This window comes from Triticum aestivum, chromosome 3A (assembly GCF_018294505.1).
Source record: "Triticum aestivum cultivar Chinese Spring chromosome 3A, IWGSC CS RefSeq v2.1, whole genome shotgun sequence".
Lineage (NCBI taxonomy): Eukaryota > Viridiplantae > Streptophyta > Magnoliopsida > Poales > Poaceae > Triticum > Triticum aestivum.
In genome coordinates, this window is record NC_057800.1 from 616,254,893 (window position 1) to 616,273,707 (window position 18,815).

At 52.9% G+C, this 18,815-nt stretch overlaps 1 protein-coding gene across 1 annotated transcript; it reads left to right on the forward strand.

Annotated features, from left to right (window-relative positions):
- The first annotated feature begins 9,272 nt into the window (after window positions 1–9,272).
- On the forward strand, window positions 9,273–11,940 carry LOC123062620 (protein OCTOPUS). Its single transcript, XM_044486209.1, has one exon. The coding sequence runs from the start codon at window positions 9,585–9,587 to the stop codon at window positions 11,550–11,552; it is 1,968 nt and encodes a 655-aa protein (XP_044342144.1). The 5' UTR covers window positions 9,273–9,584; the 3' UTR covers window positions 11,553–11,940.
- Window positions 11,941–18,815: the final 6,875 nt, after the last annotated feature.

Consider the following 18,815-nt stretch of genomic DNA (forward strand, 5'->3'; position numbering starts at 1 on the left):
TAGCCGCTGTCCGAGTTTGATTCCCATGCAAATGCCACGAATGATCCATCCCAGAGAGAAGTATATACATATTTTTTTTTCTTCTTTTCCCTTTGCTTCATGCCTTCATGGGCCATCCCTGCGTGCCCCGGCCGGCCGGGCCCCCTGGTCGCGAGCTTCGAGGCAGGCTACGCTCCCCTCCGAGCCATTGTTGTCAATCCGACTATGATGAGTACTCGTAGGAGCGAGTAGTGGGCGGGCCGGTAGTAAATTCCATGCATGCATGCATGCCATCGCCAGCCCTCCTCCTTGGCGTTAAATGCCGCTTTGCTTTGCATTGCTCGGTAGCGTGCGTGCGTGTGTGCATCCTTGTGGCCTGCGTCCGCATTGGATTCCAACACTAGTTTTACTCTGGTATTCGCGGCTTTAAGTCGGATGCAACAGACGGCACGTCTGCGTCACAGCTGCGCGATCGAGCGTACCACGCCATTCACTCCGTCTCGGCAGGATGCATGTCGATGCCGTACCGATTTGAGACGTTCAAAAAAAAGCTTCTTCGTTCGCCTCACGAGTGCATGCACATGCAGGGCTCTCAAAGCTTCCTCGCCGTCCGATTTCCATTCCCAGGCCCAACACGAACCGACAGCGTTTGCGATGAACAATCTACTCCCGTTTGTCAACTAGGACGACGAGCAGTGCGTGCTGCAACTGTGTATAACCAGTGCATTAACTCGAGCGTGCGTGGTAAAAAACTGTTGAGCGCTGCCATGGCGAGCAGGGCTGGCCCACATACATACGCATGCGGTACAGTACAGATACAGCCAGCGGCCGGCCTGCTCCGCTGCAGCGCAGCAACGGCAGCAGTTTTCTTCCTCCAGCAGTTCCAGCAGCCGAGCAGCGTCGTCAGGGGCTCAGGGCAGCGCCCCATGACGGACAGACACGCCACGGACGCACGCACGCACGTAGCTCCAAGCCAGCACTGGACGAGCCCAGCTCGCCGGGCCGGCCTAGCCGGTCTACGCGAGGACACGTCCCTATACGCTCCTGTTGCCCCTGCCCGCGCTGTCCCGCTCGTCCCTCCCGTGCACGCCGGGCATGGCAGGCCAGAGCACGCACCGGCCGGCCGTTGCGATTCGCGGCAGACACACACGACACGGTCTCGCTTTGTGATCCGACGACGCCGCCGGCCGCTGGAGCTCGGGATCCGCGCGCGCCGCCTGGGAGAGCGCGCGCGCGGAAGATAAACTAAGCGGTAAACATGAACGCGGGGGAGCTTTGCAGGCGGGCGAGATGCGACGAGATCGCATCCGTGATCGCCCCCATGGATGGATGGATGGATGGATCGATCGAGCTCAGATTTTGGTAAAGCTCGCGCGCCAGGACCAAGAACGGGGAGGGATCTCTCTCACCTTTTTTCCCTTTATCGCTTTGCAGGCGGCTACAGCCACCCGCAGCTCATGCCGCGGCGCCGGCCGGCCGGCCGGTGCAGCATGCATCGCGAGGTCAATCGATCCGTCCGTCGTCGTCGTCGCCGTGGTCGCGTCGGGCGCTCGGGGGGTCGGGAAAGCCGTCTACTTTCGCACGCTACGGGCAATCATGGCCGGGCATCTCCGCTTTCCTCCCTTTTCACCCCGCGCGCGCCATCTTTTTCCCTCCACCACACGCCGTATAGTACTGTACGTACTACGTACCCCCGCTCGACCGATCGGTTAGTTATTTGCGCATCACGATCGCCCGTCTTCGCCGTATCTTTTCGCCGCAGGCCTTGTTCCTCCGTTCTTGGGCTGCCGTCCGTCCTCCGTCTCGGCATCGGCAACGGCACGTCATGATTCTTGCAGCTGCCTGCGGAGATCACTTTCATCCTCCCGGTCGACGCCTTTGGCACCGGGGAAGAAAAATGGCGCGGCGGTGAGAACCGAAAAGCGGCGACGCGAGGGGGTGAAAATGCCGCAATGACGAGCTTTGATCAAAGGGGCGCACTTTCTTTCGTTGCTCGCTTTGCTTTTGTGTGTTTGAAAGAAAGATGCAGGTTTACGGACGTCCTACCAGCTCGCAGTTTTGGGTTTCAGCACCGGGCGACGTGACACGATAAAGAACACTATTATCGCTTATGAAATCACATCGGTCCAAAGCCGGTGCTGAAGCGGAGGCTGTGGAAAAAGGAGACCCTTTTTTTTTCCTTTCCCTTTGAGAAAAGGGTTGAGTTGAGTAAACGTGTGTGAGATTTCGTGACCAAGGCATTATCTCGGGGAGAATGATGGGATCAAGTACGAGATGAAGGTGACATAAAGCGGATTACTCCGAGTTTGCATCCAACCGCATTGTGATGTAAACTGAGGCGCCGTTTGGAACACAGGAAATGAGTCCATTGCAAAAAACCACAATATTTACGGCTAGGTTTACAGAAAATCACCAACTCGTTAATCCGTTGCAGAAAGCATTGAAAATTTTGTTAAGTCGTTGCAAAAAGCACTGATCGGATGATTTGGCCCGTTTAATCTCTTTTTTACAAGTGGGGCCAGATTATAAGGAATTGACTTAGCAAAAAAATAACACATACACCTCTGGATCTAAAAACAAAAGCAATCAGATCCTCCCCGTGGAACACCGACGCCCTATCCACTACGCGCTGCCGCCGCGGTGCTGCCATCCGCCGCCGCTCTGCTCCGGGAGCCCAGCTGATGGAGTTGCAGTGCTTCAGAGCAGGAGGACACCGAGGAGCATCGGAGTGTGCGCACCGAGCCCCTGCCTGTCTCCATCTCCTGGACCACTCCCTCCGGTGGAAGATGAAGATCCCCGCGCACCTCACGGGCGGCACGTGACTGCTCCCCTGCCGCCCGCACCACTTGGCTGTCGGCGCCGGCACAAAGTGGGCAACGCGCGCGTGGTGAGCATCGTCGCTCGACTGGTTGAGGGGGACTAGCATGCCATGGAGCAGGAGGAGGGGCGGAGGAAGCGGCAGGCGGCGGCGGTGGTGGCGCTGGAGTGTGTGGCGGGAAGCTCCAAGGCGGAGGAGTGGGGCGGCGGCGGGGTCGTGGTGCAGGAGGGCGACGTGGTGGAGTCGGTCCGTGTCGGGCTGAGCTCCGGTGCAGGTTCGTTGGACGCGCCCTTCAAGGGCGGCCGCGCGGGGCTCCACAAGGCGCTGCACAAGGCGTTCATGCGCGGGGACACCTCCGTGGAGGTCCGCGTCCCCGGCGGCAAGGACCTGCAGGCCTGCATCCTGCCGCACCCCGGCGACGCCATCGCTCGGAAGCAGAATGTGCTCGGCTTCGGTGTCGGTGTTCCACGGGGAGGGTCTGATTGCTTTGTTTTTTAGATCTAGGGGTGTATGTGTTATTTTTTTGTTAAGTCAATCCGGCCCCATTTGTAAGAAAGAGATTAAATGGGCCAAATCATTCGATCAGTACTTTTTGCAATGACTTAACAATTTTTCCGGTGTTTTCTGCAACGGATTAACGAGTTGATGGTTTCCTGCAAACCTAGACGTAAATGTGGTGGTTTCTTGCAATTGACTCACAGGAAATCGAAATGCAGAGATAGAAAAAACACAGAAATTAAGATGTCATCTACTATCCTGGATTCCTACGGAAACTAAAGCTACAGAAAACAGTCACACTATCGTTAAGATGTTACGCAGGAAAGACGCAGGAATTGTAGATACAATGAGAAGAGGGTTGGACCACGTGTTTGGTTTCCTTCAAAATTTCTACGAACTAGCCTATTCCATAGGAATTTCAAAGGAGTGTATGATAGCAATTCCTTGGCTCCAAACGACACAAAAGAAAAGAAAAATCTTGTAAGAATTCCATCCTCCAAAAAATCTGTATTTTTTCTTTATTCTAAAATGGCCACCGTAGCCTTTTTTGTGCTTCTCTTTCCCCTCTCGCGAGGCAACTAGGGAGAAGCCTTCTTCCCCTCGATCTTTGCCGACGAGCTCGTGGATTCACCACCCCTCCATTTACCGCTCAAGGGGCCGATGGAGAGGAGGGAACCTTGGTGCCTCGTCTCTTGCTAGTAGATAGTTAGTGTTCTAGTCCTCGCATGGGTGGAGGTTGGACGGACAGCGAAGCTTTTTCTTCAAATTAGTCTTTCGGGCTCCACTCCTTCTCAAGTTCGTCCATCCGAACGGATTAGATAGAGCTCTGGCGTAGATTTCTGTCAGCTCCTCCATGCGCGCAAGGTTAGGGTTTCTTGCCATGTTACGCAACAACGAGATTTGGTGCCAGGTTCTTCAGGTCGATTCAGGTATTCAATGACGACTGCAGCTCCGAGGTGTTATTTCCTAGAAGCACGTGCACGAAGACTTGTCAGTTGTCATCAATAAGGTCAAGCCAGCTCCGATATAGGAGCGGCGACATCGGCTCGTTTTGGCGCCGACAGTAGTCACTTGATGGTGCATGTACCTTTTGTAATTTTATTATGTTTAAGATGCTTTGTCCTTCCAATGAATCTTATAGTAATCGGAAAAAAAAAGATAGGCTAAACGACATCAATTTGGCCTGCCTGCAGTATCTGATGGGCTGAACCAGTTGATGAGAACGTGTACTAAAAAACCAGTTTAGTATTTTTCCTGTCACACCAACCCAGGCTAATGCAACTAAAAAAACCCTAGGTTAATGCTCGACATGCCATAACATATTCTCCTCTGATCCTCGTCCATTATTTTGGAGAAGGCATGCAGCAACGGCCGGCGTGCATGCCCCGGCTCAGCTTGATTTACTAATCGAAGATCTCACTGCTACCATCAGACAAAGACAAAGCAAGAAGATGCACTTTGGATATGTGCAAGCCAAGCCAAGGCAAGGCACATCACACACATGCGCGGTGACTATTCCGATCAGCGATCAAAGCAAGGCCAAGGGGAGCAAAAGCGAACAAAAGGAGAGCCCCCATGATTAATTATCGCCCCTAAGCTCGAGAAGGCGACAGCACCGGTCTCCTGTCATGTGCCTAGCTCGCCTCGTACTACAATGCATAGCCTTAGGATGATGTTTTACATGCCACGTAAGATCGGATAACAAATAAATTAGATTCGAATAGGGAAGCGGGATTCTCTGCAGGAGGCTGGTACTTGAAAAGAAAAAGTATAGTCCTGTGTCAAAAGCTGAAAAGGTTAAAGTGAAAAGTAGAGACGCATGTGTACTAAAGTCTTACTTTTTATTTCTTAATGAGTCTCGCTATCGGTAACTTGTATTGGGAAGGAAAAATAAATGTAAATGTCTTAAATTACTTTTTATCATGGGGCATCAGTGTCTATGTGCCGTCATTGTACATGCACTCCCTCTAAAACCGCTGCCGCTAACCTCCTATGTTCTGTAGTACTCCCGCAGGACAGCGAGCAAAACTTAAGCAATTTTTGGGTGCTGGTTTCTCATCCCTGGCTGGCTCTAGTAGGACAAATCTGAAGCGCGGTGCTTGCCGCTGCCGCTGCCGCGTTTTGGGGAAATTACCGGTTGGGTCGTGATGCGCTTTTGGGGCCTGGGCATGTGGGAGCGGGAAATGAGGATGGAAAGGGCAGCAAAACCTCACATCAACTCGTGTCAACAAAAGCTTCTTGGAGATGCTTACGCTTTCAAATTGCTTTGACCGGACGGGATTACAACTATCTGGATGCGCAAAAACCCCGTGCAAATCATGCATCATCCTCTGTGGCTGGCTGCGAGTCAAGCCTTCACTGATTGCATTGTCATGACAGGGGCCTTTTCCTCCGCAAAATGCATTTTTTAGGGTGGTACCTTTGATTTTTTGCCCGGTAGTTGCACAACGTTCAGTATATCAACCCGCTTATTCATCACCAATCTCTTTTTAGCGGAGTATTCAGAGGGTTTTTTTTGGTCCGTCTAGGACACATCTAGATGAGACATAATTATGTCACATCTAACCTTTTTAGAAAACATCTAACATTTTTTAGAGCATTTCTAAATCCGGTTCCACCTCCTATTCGTTGTTTGTTGTTGCTTTGGGCTCCTGTTCGTTGTTTGTTGTCGCTTTGGGCTGGGCCTTTGACGTGAACGTTAACATTGGATTTTCCATTTATTCATCTAGACTGGGCTCGGTTAACATGCTGGGCTTAACTGGATTAGTACAAGTTTGCACCCAATAAACGACAGTCTCGTGGTGCATGCACCATGCACGTTCCTTAGCTTTGACCAACGTGGGTCAACGCCCCTTTAGGTCAGCTTTCCCCGTTTGTGAACGTGAAAAATGTTCCTGTATTTTTTATGTATATATAAATGTTTGAGATTTTTTCAAAGTAAGTATCAATTTACAAATATTTACCAATTCCAACCCATTGTGAATTTAAAAATGTTCACAAGATGGTCACAAATTTGTAAAAAATATTCAAGAAAAATGCGACTCCCATATACATGTCTAGTGTCGAGTTTCATCTGGGACAAAAAACGTCAGCCCCCAGTTGCGTGTTAGGGTGGACTTGCATCTGTGACAAAAATGGGTCACCCCCCCAGTCACGTATCATATTGAGTGCAGAGTTATAACTTGGGAAAATTGGTCAGGCCCTAGTTTCGTATTGAGGGTGGACTTGCAGCTCAAACAAAAAAAAGTTGACCCCCAACTGCATGTCAAGGGTGTAGTTCGACATGCAGGTAGGACAAAAAATGGGTTGGGCCCTAGTTACGCGTTAATGGTGGACTTGCAGTTGGAACAAGAAAAAAGGCGGGGGCCCAAATTGCGTGTTGGGGATGAAGTCGCAATTGGGACAAAAATGGTCAATCCCCCAGTCGCATGTTGAGGATAGACTTGCAGCTGGGATAAAAAAGGGTCGGGCCCCCAGTTGCGTATCGAAACTGGAGTTGCAAGTAGGGGAGAATTTGGTTGCCCCCCCCCCCCCCAGTTGCAAGTCGTGAGTGGACTTGCAACTGCGAGAGAAAAAAGGTGGGCCCTAGTTTCACATCGGGGCTGGACTTGCAATTGATACAAAAATAGGTTAGACATCCCAGTTGCAGGGTGTTGGTGGACTTGCAATTAGGACAAAAAATGGATCATGCGTGGTTGCATATCAAAGGTGGACTTGCAACTAGGATAAGAAATAAGGCGGGTCCATTTTGCATGTTGAGGGTGGACTTACAACTAGGACAAGATGGGTCGGGCTCCCCAATTGCATGTCGAGGATGGACTTACAACTTGGAGAGAAAAAAAGGTGGGCCCCAGTCGCATATCAACTTGCGGCTGGGACTAAAATGGGTCAGACATCCCAGTTACAGGGCGTGGATGGACTCGCAATTAGGACAAAAAATGGATCATGTCCGGTTGCGTATCAAAGGGGGACTTGCAACTAGGACAAGAAATATGGCGGGCCCATTTGCATGTTGAGGGTCGGCTTGCAACTGAGACAAGATGGGTCGGCCTCCCCAGTTGCATGTCGAGTATGGACTTGCAACTTGAAGAGAGAAAAAAGATGGGCTCTAGTTGCATATGAGGGGTGTACTTGCAACTTGGACAAAAAATGGGTCAGACATCCCGGTTGCAGGGTGTAGGTAAACTTGCAACTAGGATAAAAAATGGGTCGTGCCCGGTTGTGTATCAATGATGGACTTGCAATTAGGACAAAAAACAAGGCGGGGCCATTTGCCTGTTGAGGATGGACTTACAACTGGGACAAGATGGGTCGGCTCCCCAGTTGCATATCGAGGGTGAACTTGCAACTAGGTCAAAAAAAAGAAGATCGGGCCCAGTTGCATGTCGGAGGTGGACATGCAACTAGGAGAAAAAATGGTCGACCCCTATTGTTGCATGTCGATGATGGACTTGCAACTAGGACAAAACAATATGCCATGTCCAGTTGCGGATCAAAGGTGGACTTGTAACTAGGACAAAAAATGAGACGGGTTCATTTGCATGTTGGGCTGAACATATGATTGGGACAAGATGGGTTGGCCTCCCCAGGTGCATTTCGAGGGTTAACTTGCAACTAGGACATAAAAAGGGATCGGGCCCAGTTGCATGTCAAAGGTGGAGATGCAACTGGGACAAAAAAAGCCATTCCCTAAAGTTGCATGTCGATATAGGACTTGCAACTAGGACAAAAGAAGGGACTCAGTTGCATGTCGAGGGTGGACATGCAACTGAGGCAAAATGAGTCGCCCCCTTAGTTGCGTATCAAGGATGGACCTGCAACCGAGCCGAAAAAATGGATCAACCCCAGTTGCATGTTGAGATTGGGCTTGCAATCAGTGAGTATTTCTAAGGTGGAGACAAGACACTTATTGCATCATCATTTGCCTGACATCTCTTAAAAAAAATCACAGAAAAAAACACAAAGACAACCGCAACGCGGCCAGGCACAACATGAGGTCTGCACTAGCAAAAAGAACAATAATGATACTACAACTCACTAGATGCGGCACATACCATGCCAGGACAAAAAAATGGCAAAAAAGAAATAACAACGACAACATGCGGATGTATGTAGACACATGTGTGTCGACACAAAATCCATCATTTAGATTGTGTGATATGCGAGTTAGATATCTCATACTCTCTCCATCCCAAAATAAATGTCTCAACTTTGTACTAACTCTAGTGTAAAATTGTACTAAGGTCAAGACACTTAATTTGAGACGGAGGGAATAGTTATTTTCAATCTAGATGTGCTTTTCCTAAAAAAAAATATGAAAATAAAACAAACAAAAACTCCAGCAAAAAGAACAAACAAAGTAAAGCCAAACATGTGACCTACAACTTATGGCCCATGCAGGAAACGGCACAAAAGAAGCCCACCAGCTACCCTAAAAAAAAGCCCACCAGCGGAGAAAAAAAAGGCAAAAGGAGACGGTGCGGCCGCACCAGCTGACCAACAACGCGTGCGTCAACACAGTCGCACTCGTACGTGGGCAAGTACTAAATGGCACGAATTTTATAACTGTTAAATGTGTGGTGGATGACTTAGATGTGACATAGTTATTTTTCATCCAGATGTGTTTTAGTCAATCTGTTTTTTTTTACCGTGAGAGCAGAGCATTTCTCGGAACTACAAGCGCAAAGCCCATTGATGGTCTCGAAGCGGCGGCTAGGTGGGAAGCTGTGTAGCTGCAGCAGGAAAGAGCAAAAGCAGAGAGAGTGCATGTTGGTCACGAATCAATCCTCCTGTTCGGCGGCGTCGGTGGCCGGCCGGCCGTTGCGCCGTGCGAAAGGCAAAAGAAGAACGCGCGCAAGGTGGCGTTTTTTTACCACACGCGTGCATGCAAGGTTATTCGCAAATAATCACCTTTGGATCAGCCAAATCCCGATCGATCGATCGCCTCCAGTGCAGAATGTGAGAGGGACGCTACGCACGAGCACACAGAGCGAGCACATACAAAGCAACAAGCGAGCCACGGAGCCCGAGAAGGCAGAGCTGCAAAGCAAAAGGAACTATAGACGGAGAGAGAGAGGTGAGAGCGGGGGCGCGAGCTCGCCGGGGCCCGTGATCCGCCTTTAACTTTCGCTTTCCTCTCTCCCTCCGCGCCCCTTCTAAAAACCGGCCATGCCCGCCGGCATCCACCACCCGCCCGCTCCTCCCAGAACCAGAGCGGCGCGAGCGAACGTTGGGGCGCTGTGAGGTGACGTCGACGCGCGGTGTGGTGGGGGGAGGGGAGGGGACGGCAATGTCGCTGCACATGGACCCGCCGGCGCCGCCGCGCCGCTCCAACGTCACCAGCTGCGACCTGCACCCGGACGAGGCGTTCACCGGCTTCTGCACCGCCTGCCTCCGCGAGCGCCTCGCCGGCCTCGAGGCGTCCGCGGCCGCGGCCTCCGCGCCCGGCCGCCGCTCCACGTCCGCCATCCGCTCCCTCTTCGCCCGGCCGTTCGCCGCGGGCGCCTCGTCGTCCGCGGCTGGCGCGGTGGTCGAGCCGCCGGACCTGCGCCGGTGCAAGTCCTTCTCGTGCGGCCGCGGCGGGGACGTGCTCTCCGCTGCCGCTGCGGCGGCGGCCGCGGTTGCCAGGGGCGACGAGCCGCAGCGGCACTCGTGCGATGTGCGGGGCCGCGCCACGCTCTCGGCGCTCTTCCACCAGGACGACCGTGACCGCGTCCGCGACGGCACGGCGTTCGGTTCCTTCCCCGTCTCGTCCTCCGCCGCCGCCGCCGTGGCGCTCACCGCCGGCGTCGCGCCTCCGCCCCTGCAGCCGCCGCTGTTACCGCGGCGCGTGCTGGAGGATTTCTCCGAGGAGGACATCCCCGTGGTCATGGAGCGCGAGGACGAGATAATGCCGGTGTTCGAGCCCGTCCTTCCGGTGGACACCTCCGGCGAGATTGTTGAAGCCGAGCCCAATGCCGCTCGGGATGTCAAGGCCATGAAGGATCACATTCACACAGATCTTGAGTCGTCGGAGCCCGTGAAGCCGCCGCCAAAAGACCTGAAAGAGATCGCCGGGAGCTTCTTTGGCGCCTCGGTGTTCAGCAAGAAGTGGCAGAAATGGAGGCGCAAGCAGAAGCTCAAGAAGGAGGCCGCCGTGAGCAAGGCCGCGGCAGCGGCAATGCCACCGCCGGAGAAGCCATCCAAGCCGTCGTTCCTTAGGCGGCGCCGCCTCCGAGGGGAGGCCGGCTCGGAGAACGCATTGGGGCGGCGCTCGTGTGACACCGACCCGCGTTTCTCCCTCGACGCCGGCCGCATGTCCATCGACGACGCCGGCTTCACCTGGGACGCGCCACGCGCGTCGTGGGACGGGTACTTGTTCGGCGCGGGGTCCGGCATTGGCCTCGGCCGCGCGCCCCCGCCGCTCTCCCGCCTCCCGCCCATCCTGTCCGTCATGGAGGACACCCCGGCCGCCGTCGTCGAGCGGTCAGACGGCCAAATCCCCGTGGAAGACGATGGCGACCTCGAGCCTCCAGGGGGATCCTTCCAGACGAGAGACTACTACTTCGATTCTTCCAGCCGGAGGCGCCGGAGCCTGGAGCGCACCAGCTCAGTCCGCCGGCCGTCCTTCGAGGTCACCGAGCCGAAGCCAGCACCCGCCGCAGCGAACGGCAACGAGTCCCCCATCGCCATTGGCGGCTCAGAGTTCTACCACTTCCACCACGCCGAGGACCTGCTGGACCGGGGCTTCAGCTCCAACTCCCTGGTGGAGGACATCTCGGCGAGCCTGGAGGCGGCAATGTCGGGGCCGGCGGCCAAGAAGCCGCCCCGCTGGCGCAAGGCGTGGAGCCTGTGGGGGTTCATCCACCGGCGCGCCGCCGGGCGCAGGGGCGGGGGCCCGTCGGACATCGCGGACCGGTCGTTCTCGGAGCCGTGGCCGGAGCTGCGCGGCGGGCGCGGGGCCGGCGGGCAGAGCAGCATGCAGCGGTGCAACAGCAACCTGAGCGCGCGCAGCTCGTTCAGCAGCAACAGCGGCGGGCTCGGCAGCTCGCGGCGCAGCTACGTGGACGTGAACGGGAACGTGAGGCGGAGAGGGGCCGAGGAGGCGCAGCCGCACGTGCTGGAGCGGAACCGCAGCGCGCGGCACTCGCCGCCGGGGCGCGTGACGCCGATGCGGAGCGGCGGCGGCGCGGGCGCGCGGCGGGGCGTGCCGGGGGGCAAGGCCGGGCGGCAGCTGACCTCGCAGTCGTTCGCCCGGAGCGTGCTCCGCCTGTACTGAACCAACGAACCCGGCGCCGCGGCCGGAGGGGGGCCGGTGATAGTAGCCATAGCCATAAGTCTTGGTGTAGTATTGTACTAAGCTCGATCTTGCTGTTTCTTTCTCTTCATTTGGGGGTGGGGTGGGGGTGGATAACACGCAGGCAGTTCATGTTGATTTCCTCTTGCATTTTTAGCATCCTCGTCGCATGATCAGATCAGATCAGTGGTTCTCTTTCTTTCTTCTTGTGAAATCAGCAGTTGAGGCTCTGGACGTGTCGACTGTCGAGTGCCATGCATATGCGTACGAGGCACGAGCTTGTTGCAATCTTGTCTCGGTCTGATTCTGGGTGTGGCTCCCCGGTTTTAATAAAGAAAGAAAGCCCGACGCACGCTGGGCCGGCATCATCGCTTTGTGTCAAGTTGTCAAGCGCGAGGGGCCCCTGCCCAAACAGGTCGTAGGTCTTTTGGCCCTTTTCAATCGTGCGGAAATTCATTCCTCTTCGTTCCGAGTCCCAACCTTTAAGCGCAAAATTGATAAATTTGACCTACAGACGAAATCAAATTACAAAATAAACTGTCTGTAAAACTATTTCACGCGGCTGACCTTTTTGTGTGACGCCCGACACGAAGGCGCCACACTACACTGTGCAACGCCTCACAGATAGGCGCTACACGCCTGGTCAGCGTCGCACCCGTGTGATCCGGAAATTACTAAGTCGGTGTGCTTGGCACCACACTATACAGTGTGGTGGCTAGCTTCTAGGCGTTGCACTAGTGGTTGCTTCATTTTATAGTGCAGCGCTTGAGAGCTAGGCGCCACACTATACAGTACAGCGCCTAGCTCTCAGGCGCTGCACAATGACTTAGCAATTTTTAGGCGGTCTGGGATGCAACGCTGGCCAGACGTGTAGTGCCTATCTGTGAGGCGTTGCATAATGTAGTGTGACGTATTTGTGTCGGGCGTCACACAAAAAGGTCACCCACGTGAAATAGTTTCACAGGCAGTTCATTCTATGATTTGATTTCGTGTACAGGTCAAATTTGTCAAATTTGCCACCTTTGAGTCCCGAGAGAAGAGCGTGACATGGACATGGACGTGGACGTGGACGGGCACGGTACTCTACGTGCGCGTAGGAGCACTGGTGTGGTGTCTAACGTTGGCGGTACAGGGCTCGCTCGGGCCCGTCCACTGCACGTGATTGGTCCTTAAAGGGAGTGAGGGGGCCGTGCTTTCCTTGCCGCCGCCTCGGAAACCGTTAAAGGCGTCCCATATTCCTCCTCCGTCGCCGTCTCGCCAGCGTCCGCGCTTGTTCTCGTCGGATCGGACATGGGTGTGGGTTGTGAGCGTGCCCACCCACCGGCAGGGGAAGGGGAGTTGGGCCCTCGGCCGGGTCGAGCCGTCGCTCGCTGGTCTGCCGCTTTTGTTCTACTGCTAGCTGCCCAATTCCGCCGGCGCGGCCGCTGCCGGTTCAGACACAGCGCTCCTGCAGTTTCTGGCCTCCTCGCCGCACCCATGTTCCCATGCACGTACTGCCTCACAATCCTCACAAACGACCCTGGCGACGCAAGTTTCACAGCCAGTAACAGTACGTGCTGTTGTTGTTATTCGAAAATGTGGGAAGCAGCCAGGAAGAGCGCCCTCTTAAACAAAATGGTATTTTCTTTGGGAGCACCTACGCGTGAGGTGCTTCGAGCATCTCCAGCCATTGGCCCTTCCAGGACGCATAAAAAATCGCCCCCTGGGGCGAGCCGGCGATACAATCGGCATTGGGGGCGGTTTTGCACCCAGTCGTCGGCCCCAGCTCACCCCCAGGCGCCGATATTGGCCTACTTTGCAGCCCCATTTCGGCGAATAAAGGGTCCATATGGACGAGAATAGGCACATATTCGGCGTGGTTCGCCGTGTCTCGGCGTTCAATTATCAACTCAACTTTTTCTTACCACATATTTCATCACAGAAAAATCAAATACTTCAACAAAATAGTACAACAACAAATAGTTCAATATGAATTATATAGTTCAAAAAATAAAAACTCGTATTTCATCACACGACATCCCCCTTGAGCCTCCATAGGTGCTCAATCAGATCTTTCTGCAGTTGATGATGCACCTGTGGGTGTCGGATCTCCTGACGCATACTGAGATTGGCAGTCCAAGTGCCGGTAGCTGGTGATTAACTTCGGCTAGAGGACCGTGCCTGTAGTATGGTTCAGTGTCAAACACTGGGTCTTCTTGCTCGCTCTCGATGATTATGTTGTGCAAGATGACACAGCAAGTCATAATCTCCCACATTTGATCTTTGGACCACGTCTGAGCGGGGTACCGGACAACAACAAATCAAGATTGGAGCACACCAAATGCCCGCTCGACATTCTTCCTGCACGCCTCCTGAATCTTCGCAAACCAGGCGTTCTTGCCTCCTGGCACAGGGTTTGAGATGGTCTTCACAAATGTCGACCATCTCGGATAGATGCCATCAGCTAGATAGTACCCCTTGTTGTAGTGCCGCCCATTGATCTCGAAGTTCACCGAAGGAGAATGACCTTCAACAAGCTTGGCAAAGCCAGGAGAGCACTGCAGCACGTTGATGTCATTGTGAGTTCCTGGCATACCAAAAAAGGAGTGCCAAATCCAGAGGTCCTGTGTGGCTACCGCCTCAAGCACCACACTGCAACCGCCTTTGGCGCCTTTGTACATCCCCTGCTAAGCAAATGGGCAATTCTTCCATTTCCAATGCATGCAGACGATGCTTCCAAGCATCCCAGGAAATCCTCTTGCTGCATTCTGTGCTAGGATCCGAGCTATGTCTTCCGCATTGGGTGTTCTCAAGTATTGCGGTCCAAACACTACCACCACTGCCCGACAGAACTTGTAGAAACACTCTATGCTGGTGGACTCGGCCATGCGCCCATAGTCGTCGAGTGAATTACCGGGAGCTCCGTATGCAAGCATCCTCATCGCTGTCGTGCACTTCTGTATGGAGGTGAATCCAAGGGCGCCGGTGCAATCCATCTTGCACTTGAAGTAGTTGTCGAACTCCCGGATGGAATTCACAATCCTGAAGAAGAGCTTTCGGCTCATCCGATAACGGCGCCGAAATGTTTTCTCGCTGTGAAGTGGAGCATCGGCGAAGTAGTCGGAGTAGAGCATGCAGTAGCCTTCGAGACGATGCCGGTTCTTTGCTTTCACCCGCCCCGGCGCCGAGCCACCTCGCCGTGGCTTTTCATTGCTCGCCAGCAGTTGGGTGAGGGCGGCGAGCACCATGAGATGCTCTTCTTCCTGGACGTCGGCCTCGGCTTCCTCCTCCAGCAGTGTGGCGAGCGCTTCCTCGTCATCCGAGTCCATCGCCGAGGCAGGAAAATCGCCGAACACCTTGCGCTCGGTGGGCGTGTCCCCGCCGCTAAACTGCCCCTCCGCGGCCGAAAACGCTCAACTGCTGTTGGAGGGGCTGCCGCGGCGAAGCTCTGCTATTTTTCCGGCGTGGAATGACTATCTAGTGGTGAAAGGCGGCGGGCGGCGCCGAGATATAGCTACTGGCGGCCGAGGGCGCGGGGGGTGGGAGGCGAGTCGGGGAAGAAAACCTTGGCTTTTCCCCTGACGGCATGGGCCAGCCGCGCTTTTCCCTTGCGCCGGAACCCCCAACTGCCCCCCAGTGCGCCGGGTTCGGCCTGTGACCGCCGGGCGGAAAAAAGGCCCGAGCCGGCGTTTTTCGGCGTCCTGGGGGCGCGACTGGGCCGTTTTTTCGGCGCCGGCGCGGGAAAAACGCCTGGGGAGGGCCTGTTGGGGGCGCGACTGGAGATGCTCTTAGTTTCGGTCCCTCTGATTTTGACCCATTAGAGCAACTTCAATGGGGCGACTCATTTCGTCCACGGCCATCCGTTTGGGTCGGCGCGGACACAAAAGATGGCCCAACGCGCCGACCCAAACGGACGTGTGTCCGTTTTTCGTCCGTGGGTGACCTATTCCTGACTCATTTTTTAGCCAGATTTGCGTTGGCGCGGACACACGACGGACGCGTACGCGCTCGCCTACTCCAGTCCCCGGTGAAAGCTATTGATGAAGCGTCTCAACTCCCTTCAGGGAGCCCGCATGTATATATATTAGATTGCAAGATAACCCTCTCCAGGGGATATACATGTTCGATTTGGAGAGATTACAGAGAAAGGGGAATAGAGATAGATACTTAAACAGAAAAGATCTACCCTAATGTGTGGCGCCCAAGGAACTAGTCTGGCCCACAATATTACATGGTTAACACCCTCCCTTAATCTAAACTTTGCAAGTTGAGATTACGTCTAAACTCCTCAAAAGGTTTTGTAGCCAAAGCTTTTGTGAATCCATCTGCAACTTGATCTCTTGAATGAACAAAACGAATGTCCAGTTCTTTGTTTGCAACTCTTTCTCTGACAAAGTGATAGTCTATCTCAATGTGTTTGGTTCTGGCACGAAAGACGGGATTTGCAGCTAGATATGTGGCACCAAGATTATCACACCAAAGACAAGGAGTTTGTGTATGATGAAAACCAAGCTCCTTGAGAATAGCTTTAACCCAAATGATCTCAGCTGTAGCATTTGCTAATGCTTTATATTCTGCCTCAGTACTCGACCTGGAAACTGTAGCCTGTTTCTTTGCACACCAGGAAACTAAACTAGGACCAAAGAAAACTGCAAAACCTCCAGTTGATCGTCTGTCATCCAGACAACCTGCCCAATCAGAATCAGAAAAAGCACTCACAAGAGTAGATGAAGATTTACTGAAGGTCAATCCAACACTCAGAGTATGTTTCACATATCTTAATATGCGTTTTGCAGCAGTCCAGTGCGCAGTGGTAGGTGCATGAAGAAACTGACAGACTTTATTTACTGAAAAAGAGATGTCAGGTCTAGTAAGAGTCAAATACTGCAGTGCTCCTACCAAACTTCTGTACTTGGTGCCATCCTCCTGACTCAGAAGTTCTCCTTCACTAAGAGAGAGTTTTTTGAACTGGACAAAGGTGTTGGTGAGGGTTTACAATTCTGCAACCCAACTCTCTGCAAAAGATCATTTGCATATTTTTCCTGAGACAGATGAAGACCACCTTCTCTGTTTTTCTTAACCTCAATACCAAGGAAGAAATGCAAGTCCCCCAGGTCCTTGAGAGCAAATTATGAGTTCAAATCTGACAAAAGAGCAGTCACTACTTCATTTGAGGAACTTGTAACAATTATGTCATCAACATAAATGAGCACAAAGATGGATATATGTGACTTGCGATATATAAACAATAAGGTGCCAGACTTTGAAGGAACAAAACCAAGTTGCTGCAGCTTTGTACTTAGACGAGAGTACCATGCTTTGGGGGCTTGTTTCAGCCCATAAAGTGACTTATCAAGTCTGCACACATGATACAGTTTGTTCTTATCTTCAAACCCAGGAGGTTGCTTCATATGTACTTCCTCTTCCAGAACACCATGAAGAAACGCGTTCTGCACATCTAGCTGTCTGAGGCTCCATCCTTTAGACACAGCAATAGACAACACAAGATGAATAGTAGCAGCTTTAACAACTGGACTGAAAGTATCCTCATAGTCTATGCCATACCTTTGCTTGAAGCCCTTGGCAACAGGTCTAGCCTTATACTGATCAATAGAGCCATCCGACCTTCTTTTTATTCTAAAGACCCATTTGCAATCAATTAAATTTTTACCTTGTCGTGAAGGAACCAAATGCCAGGTGCCATTTTTCTGAAGGGCCTGAAACTCATCAACCATAGTTGCCTTCCACTTGGGATCAACAAGAGCCTCGTGATGTGTGCGGGGTTCACCTGTGGATGCAGCCAAGCCATATTTAACTTTGTAATTAACGGGTTGAATAACACCTGCGCGGAGACGTGTATGTGGCACCGTAGCAGTTGGCTGCACAGAGGATCCGCCAGCCACAGCAGGCAGAATGTCAGCATCGCTTGGGGCTGATCCAGAGGGACTAATAGTAGCAGCCTCGTCTGCTGTGTCCCCCTGTCCCGCCGGATCGTCTGTGTCTCCCTGCACAGAGGATTCCACCGGATCCAGCGCGAGGCGCGTGCTGTCGCCCGCAGCCGATACAGGCGACCGAGTGGGGCCCCGCCTGGCGTAGACTCGAGGCTCAGGGGCGAACCATGCTGGCCCCGCGGTAGGAGTGGCCCACATGGCCACTGCCGGGTCGGAGGCTGCGCGACCGGTTGCAGACGCGGGGCGCGAGTGCGCCTGGTGGGACGAAGATCCCGGAGCCGATTCTGCCGATGCTGGCGGGTGCAGAGGCACCGATCTCGAGGTAGATTGCCTCTGCATTTCCATGACAGGTACAGAACAGCTGGGAGCGCCATTTTCAACTGTTTTTGTACCGTTTTGTGTGCAGTTTTCAGCAACATGATCACCTGTAGCAGCAGACTCATATGCAGAATTAGAAGCGTTAGTCATAGTTGGATCAACACAATCATCAACACCCACAGGAGTAACACCGGAGAGATGTGGAGGAAGGAGAAGAATCTCCTTGCGAAGAAGGGCACCGACATTGGGATGTAGTTTTTCAAAAGGGAACTGAGTTTCATCAAAGACAACATCCCGAGAAATATACACACGACCAGTGGAGACATCTAGGCACTTGACACCCTTATGTTGAGCACTATAGCCGAGGAAGACACATTGTTGGGAGCGAAACGAAAGTTTGCGAGTGTTGTAGGGACGAAGATTAGGCCAACATGCACACCCAAAAACACGAAGAGTAGTATAATCAGGTGTGACATGGAGAAGACGTTCAGTCGGAGTTTCATGAGCAATAGTGCGACTAGGCCACATAACGGCAGTAAGGAAAGCTTCATCCCAAAATTTCAACGGCATAGAGGCTGCAGCTAAAAGGGCTAGGCCTACCTCAACAATGTGTCTATGTTTCCGTTCTGCGGAACCATTCTGTTGATGAGCATGGGGACATGATACATGATGAGAAATGTCGATCTTTTGAAAAAAAGAATTAAGTTTCTCGTATTCCCCACCCCAATCCGATTGCATGGCAATGATTTTACTATCAAACTTGCGTTCGACGAGAGCTTGAAAATTGTGAAAGACTTGAAAAACATCCGAATGTTTTTTAAGAAGATATATCCAAGTGTACTTGCTATAGTCATCAATAAAACTCACATAATAAGAGTGTCTACCGACCGAAGTGGGTGCAGGACCCCATACATCAGAAAAAATAAGCTCGAGAGGTTTGGTAGAAACACTAGTGGAAACAGGATAAGGTAATTGATGACTTTTTGCTTTCTGACAT

Bases quoted from the DNA above. Each gene is read 5' to 3' on its own strand.
- LOC123062620 (XM_044486209.1), top strand. From the start codon at position 9,585: ATGTCGCTGCACATGGACCCGCCGGCGCCGCCGCGCCGCTCCAACGTC.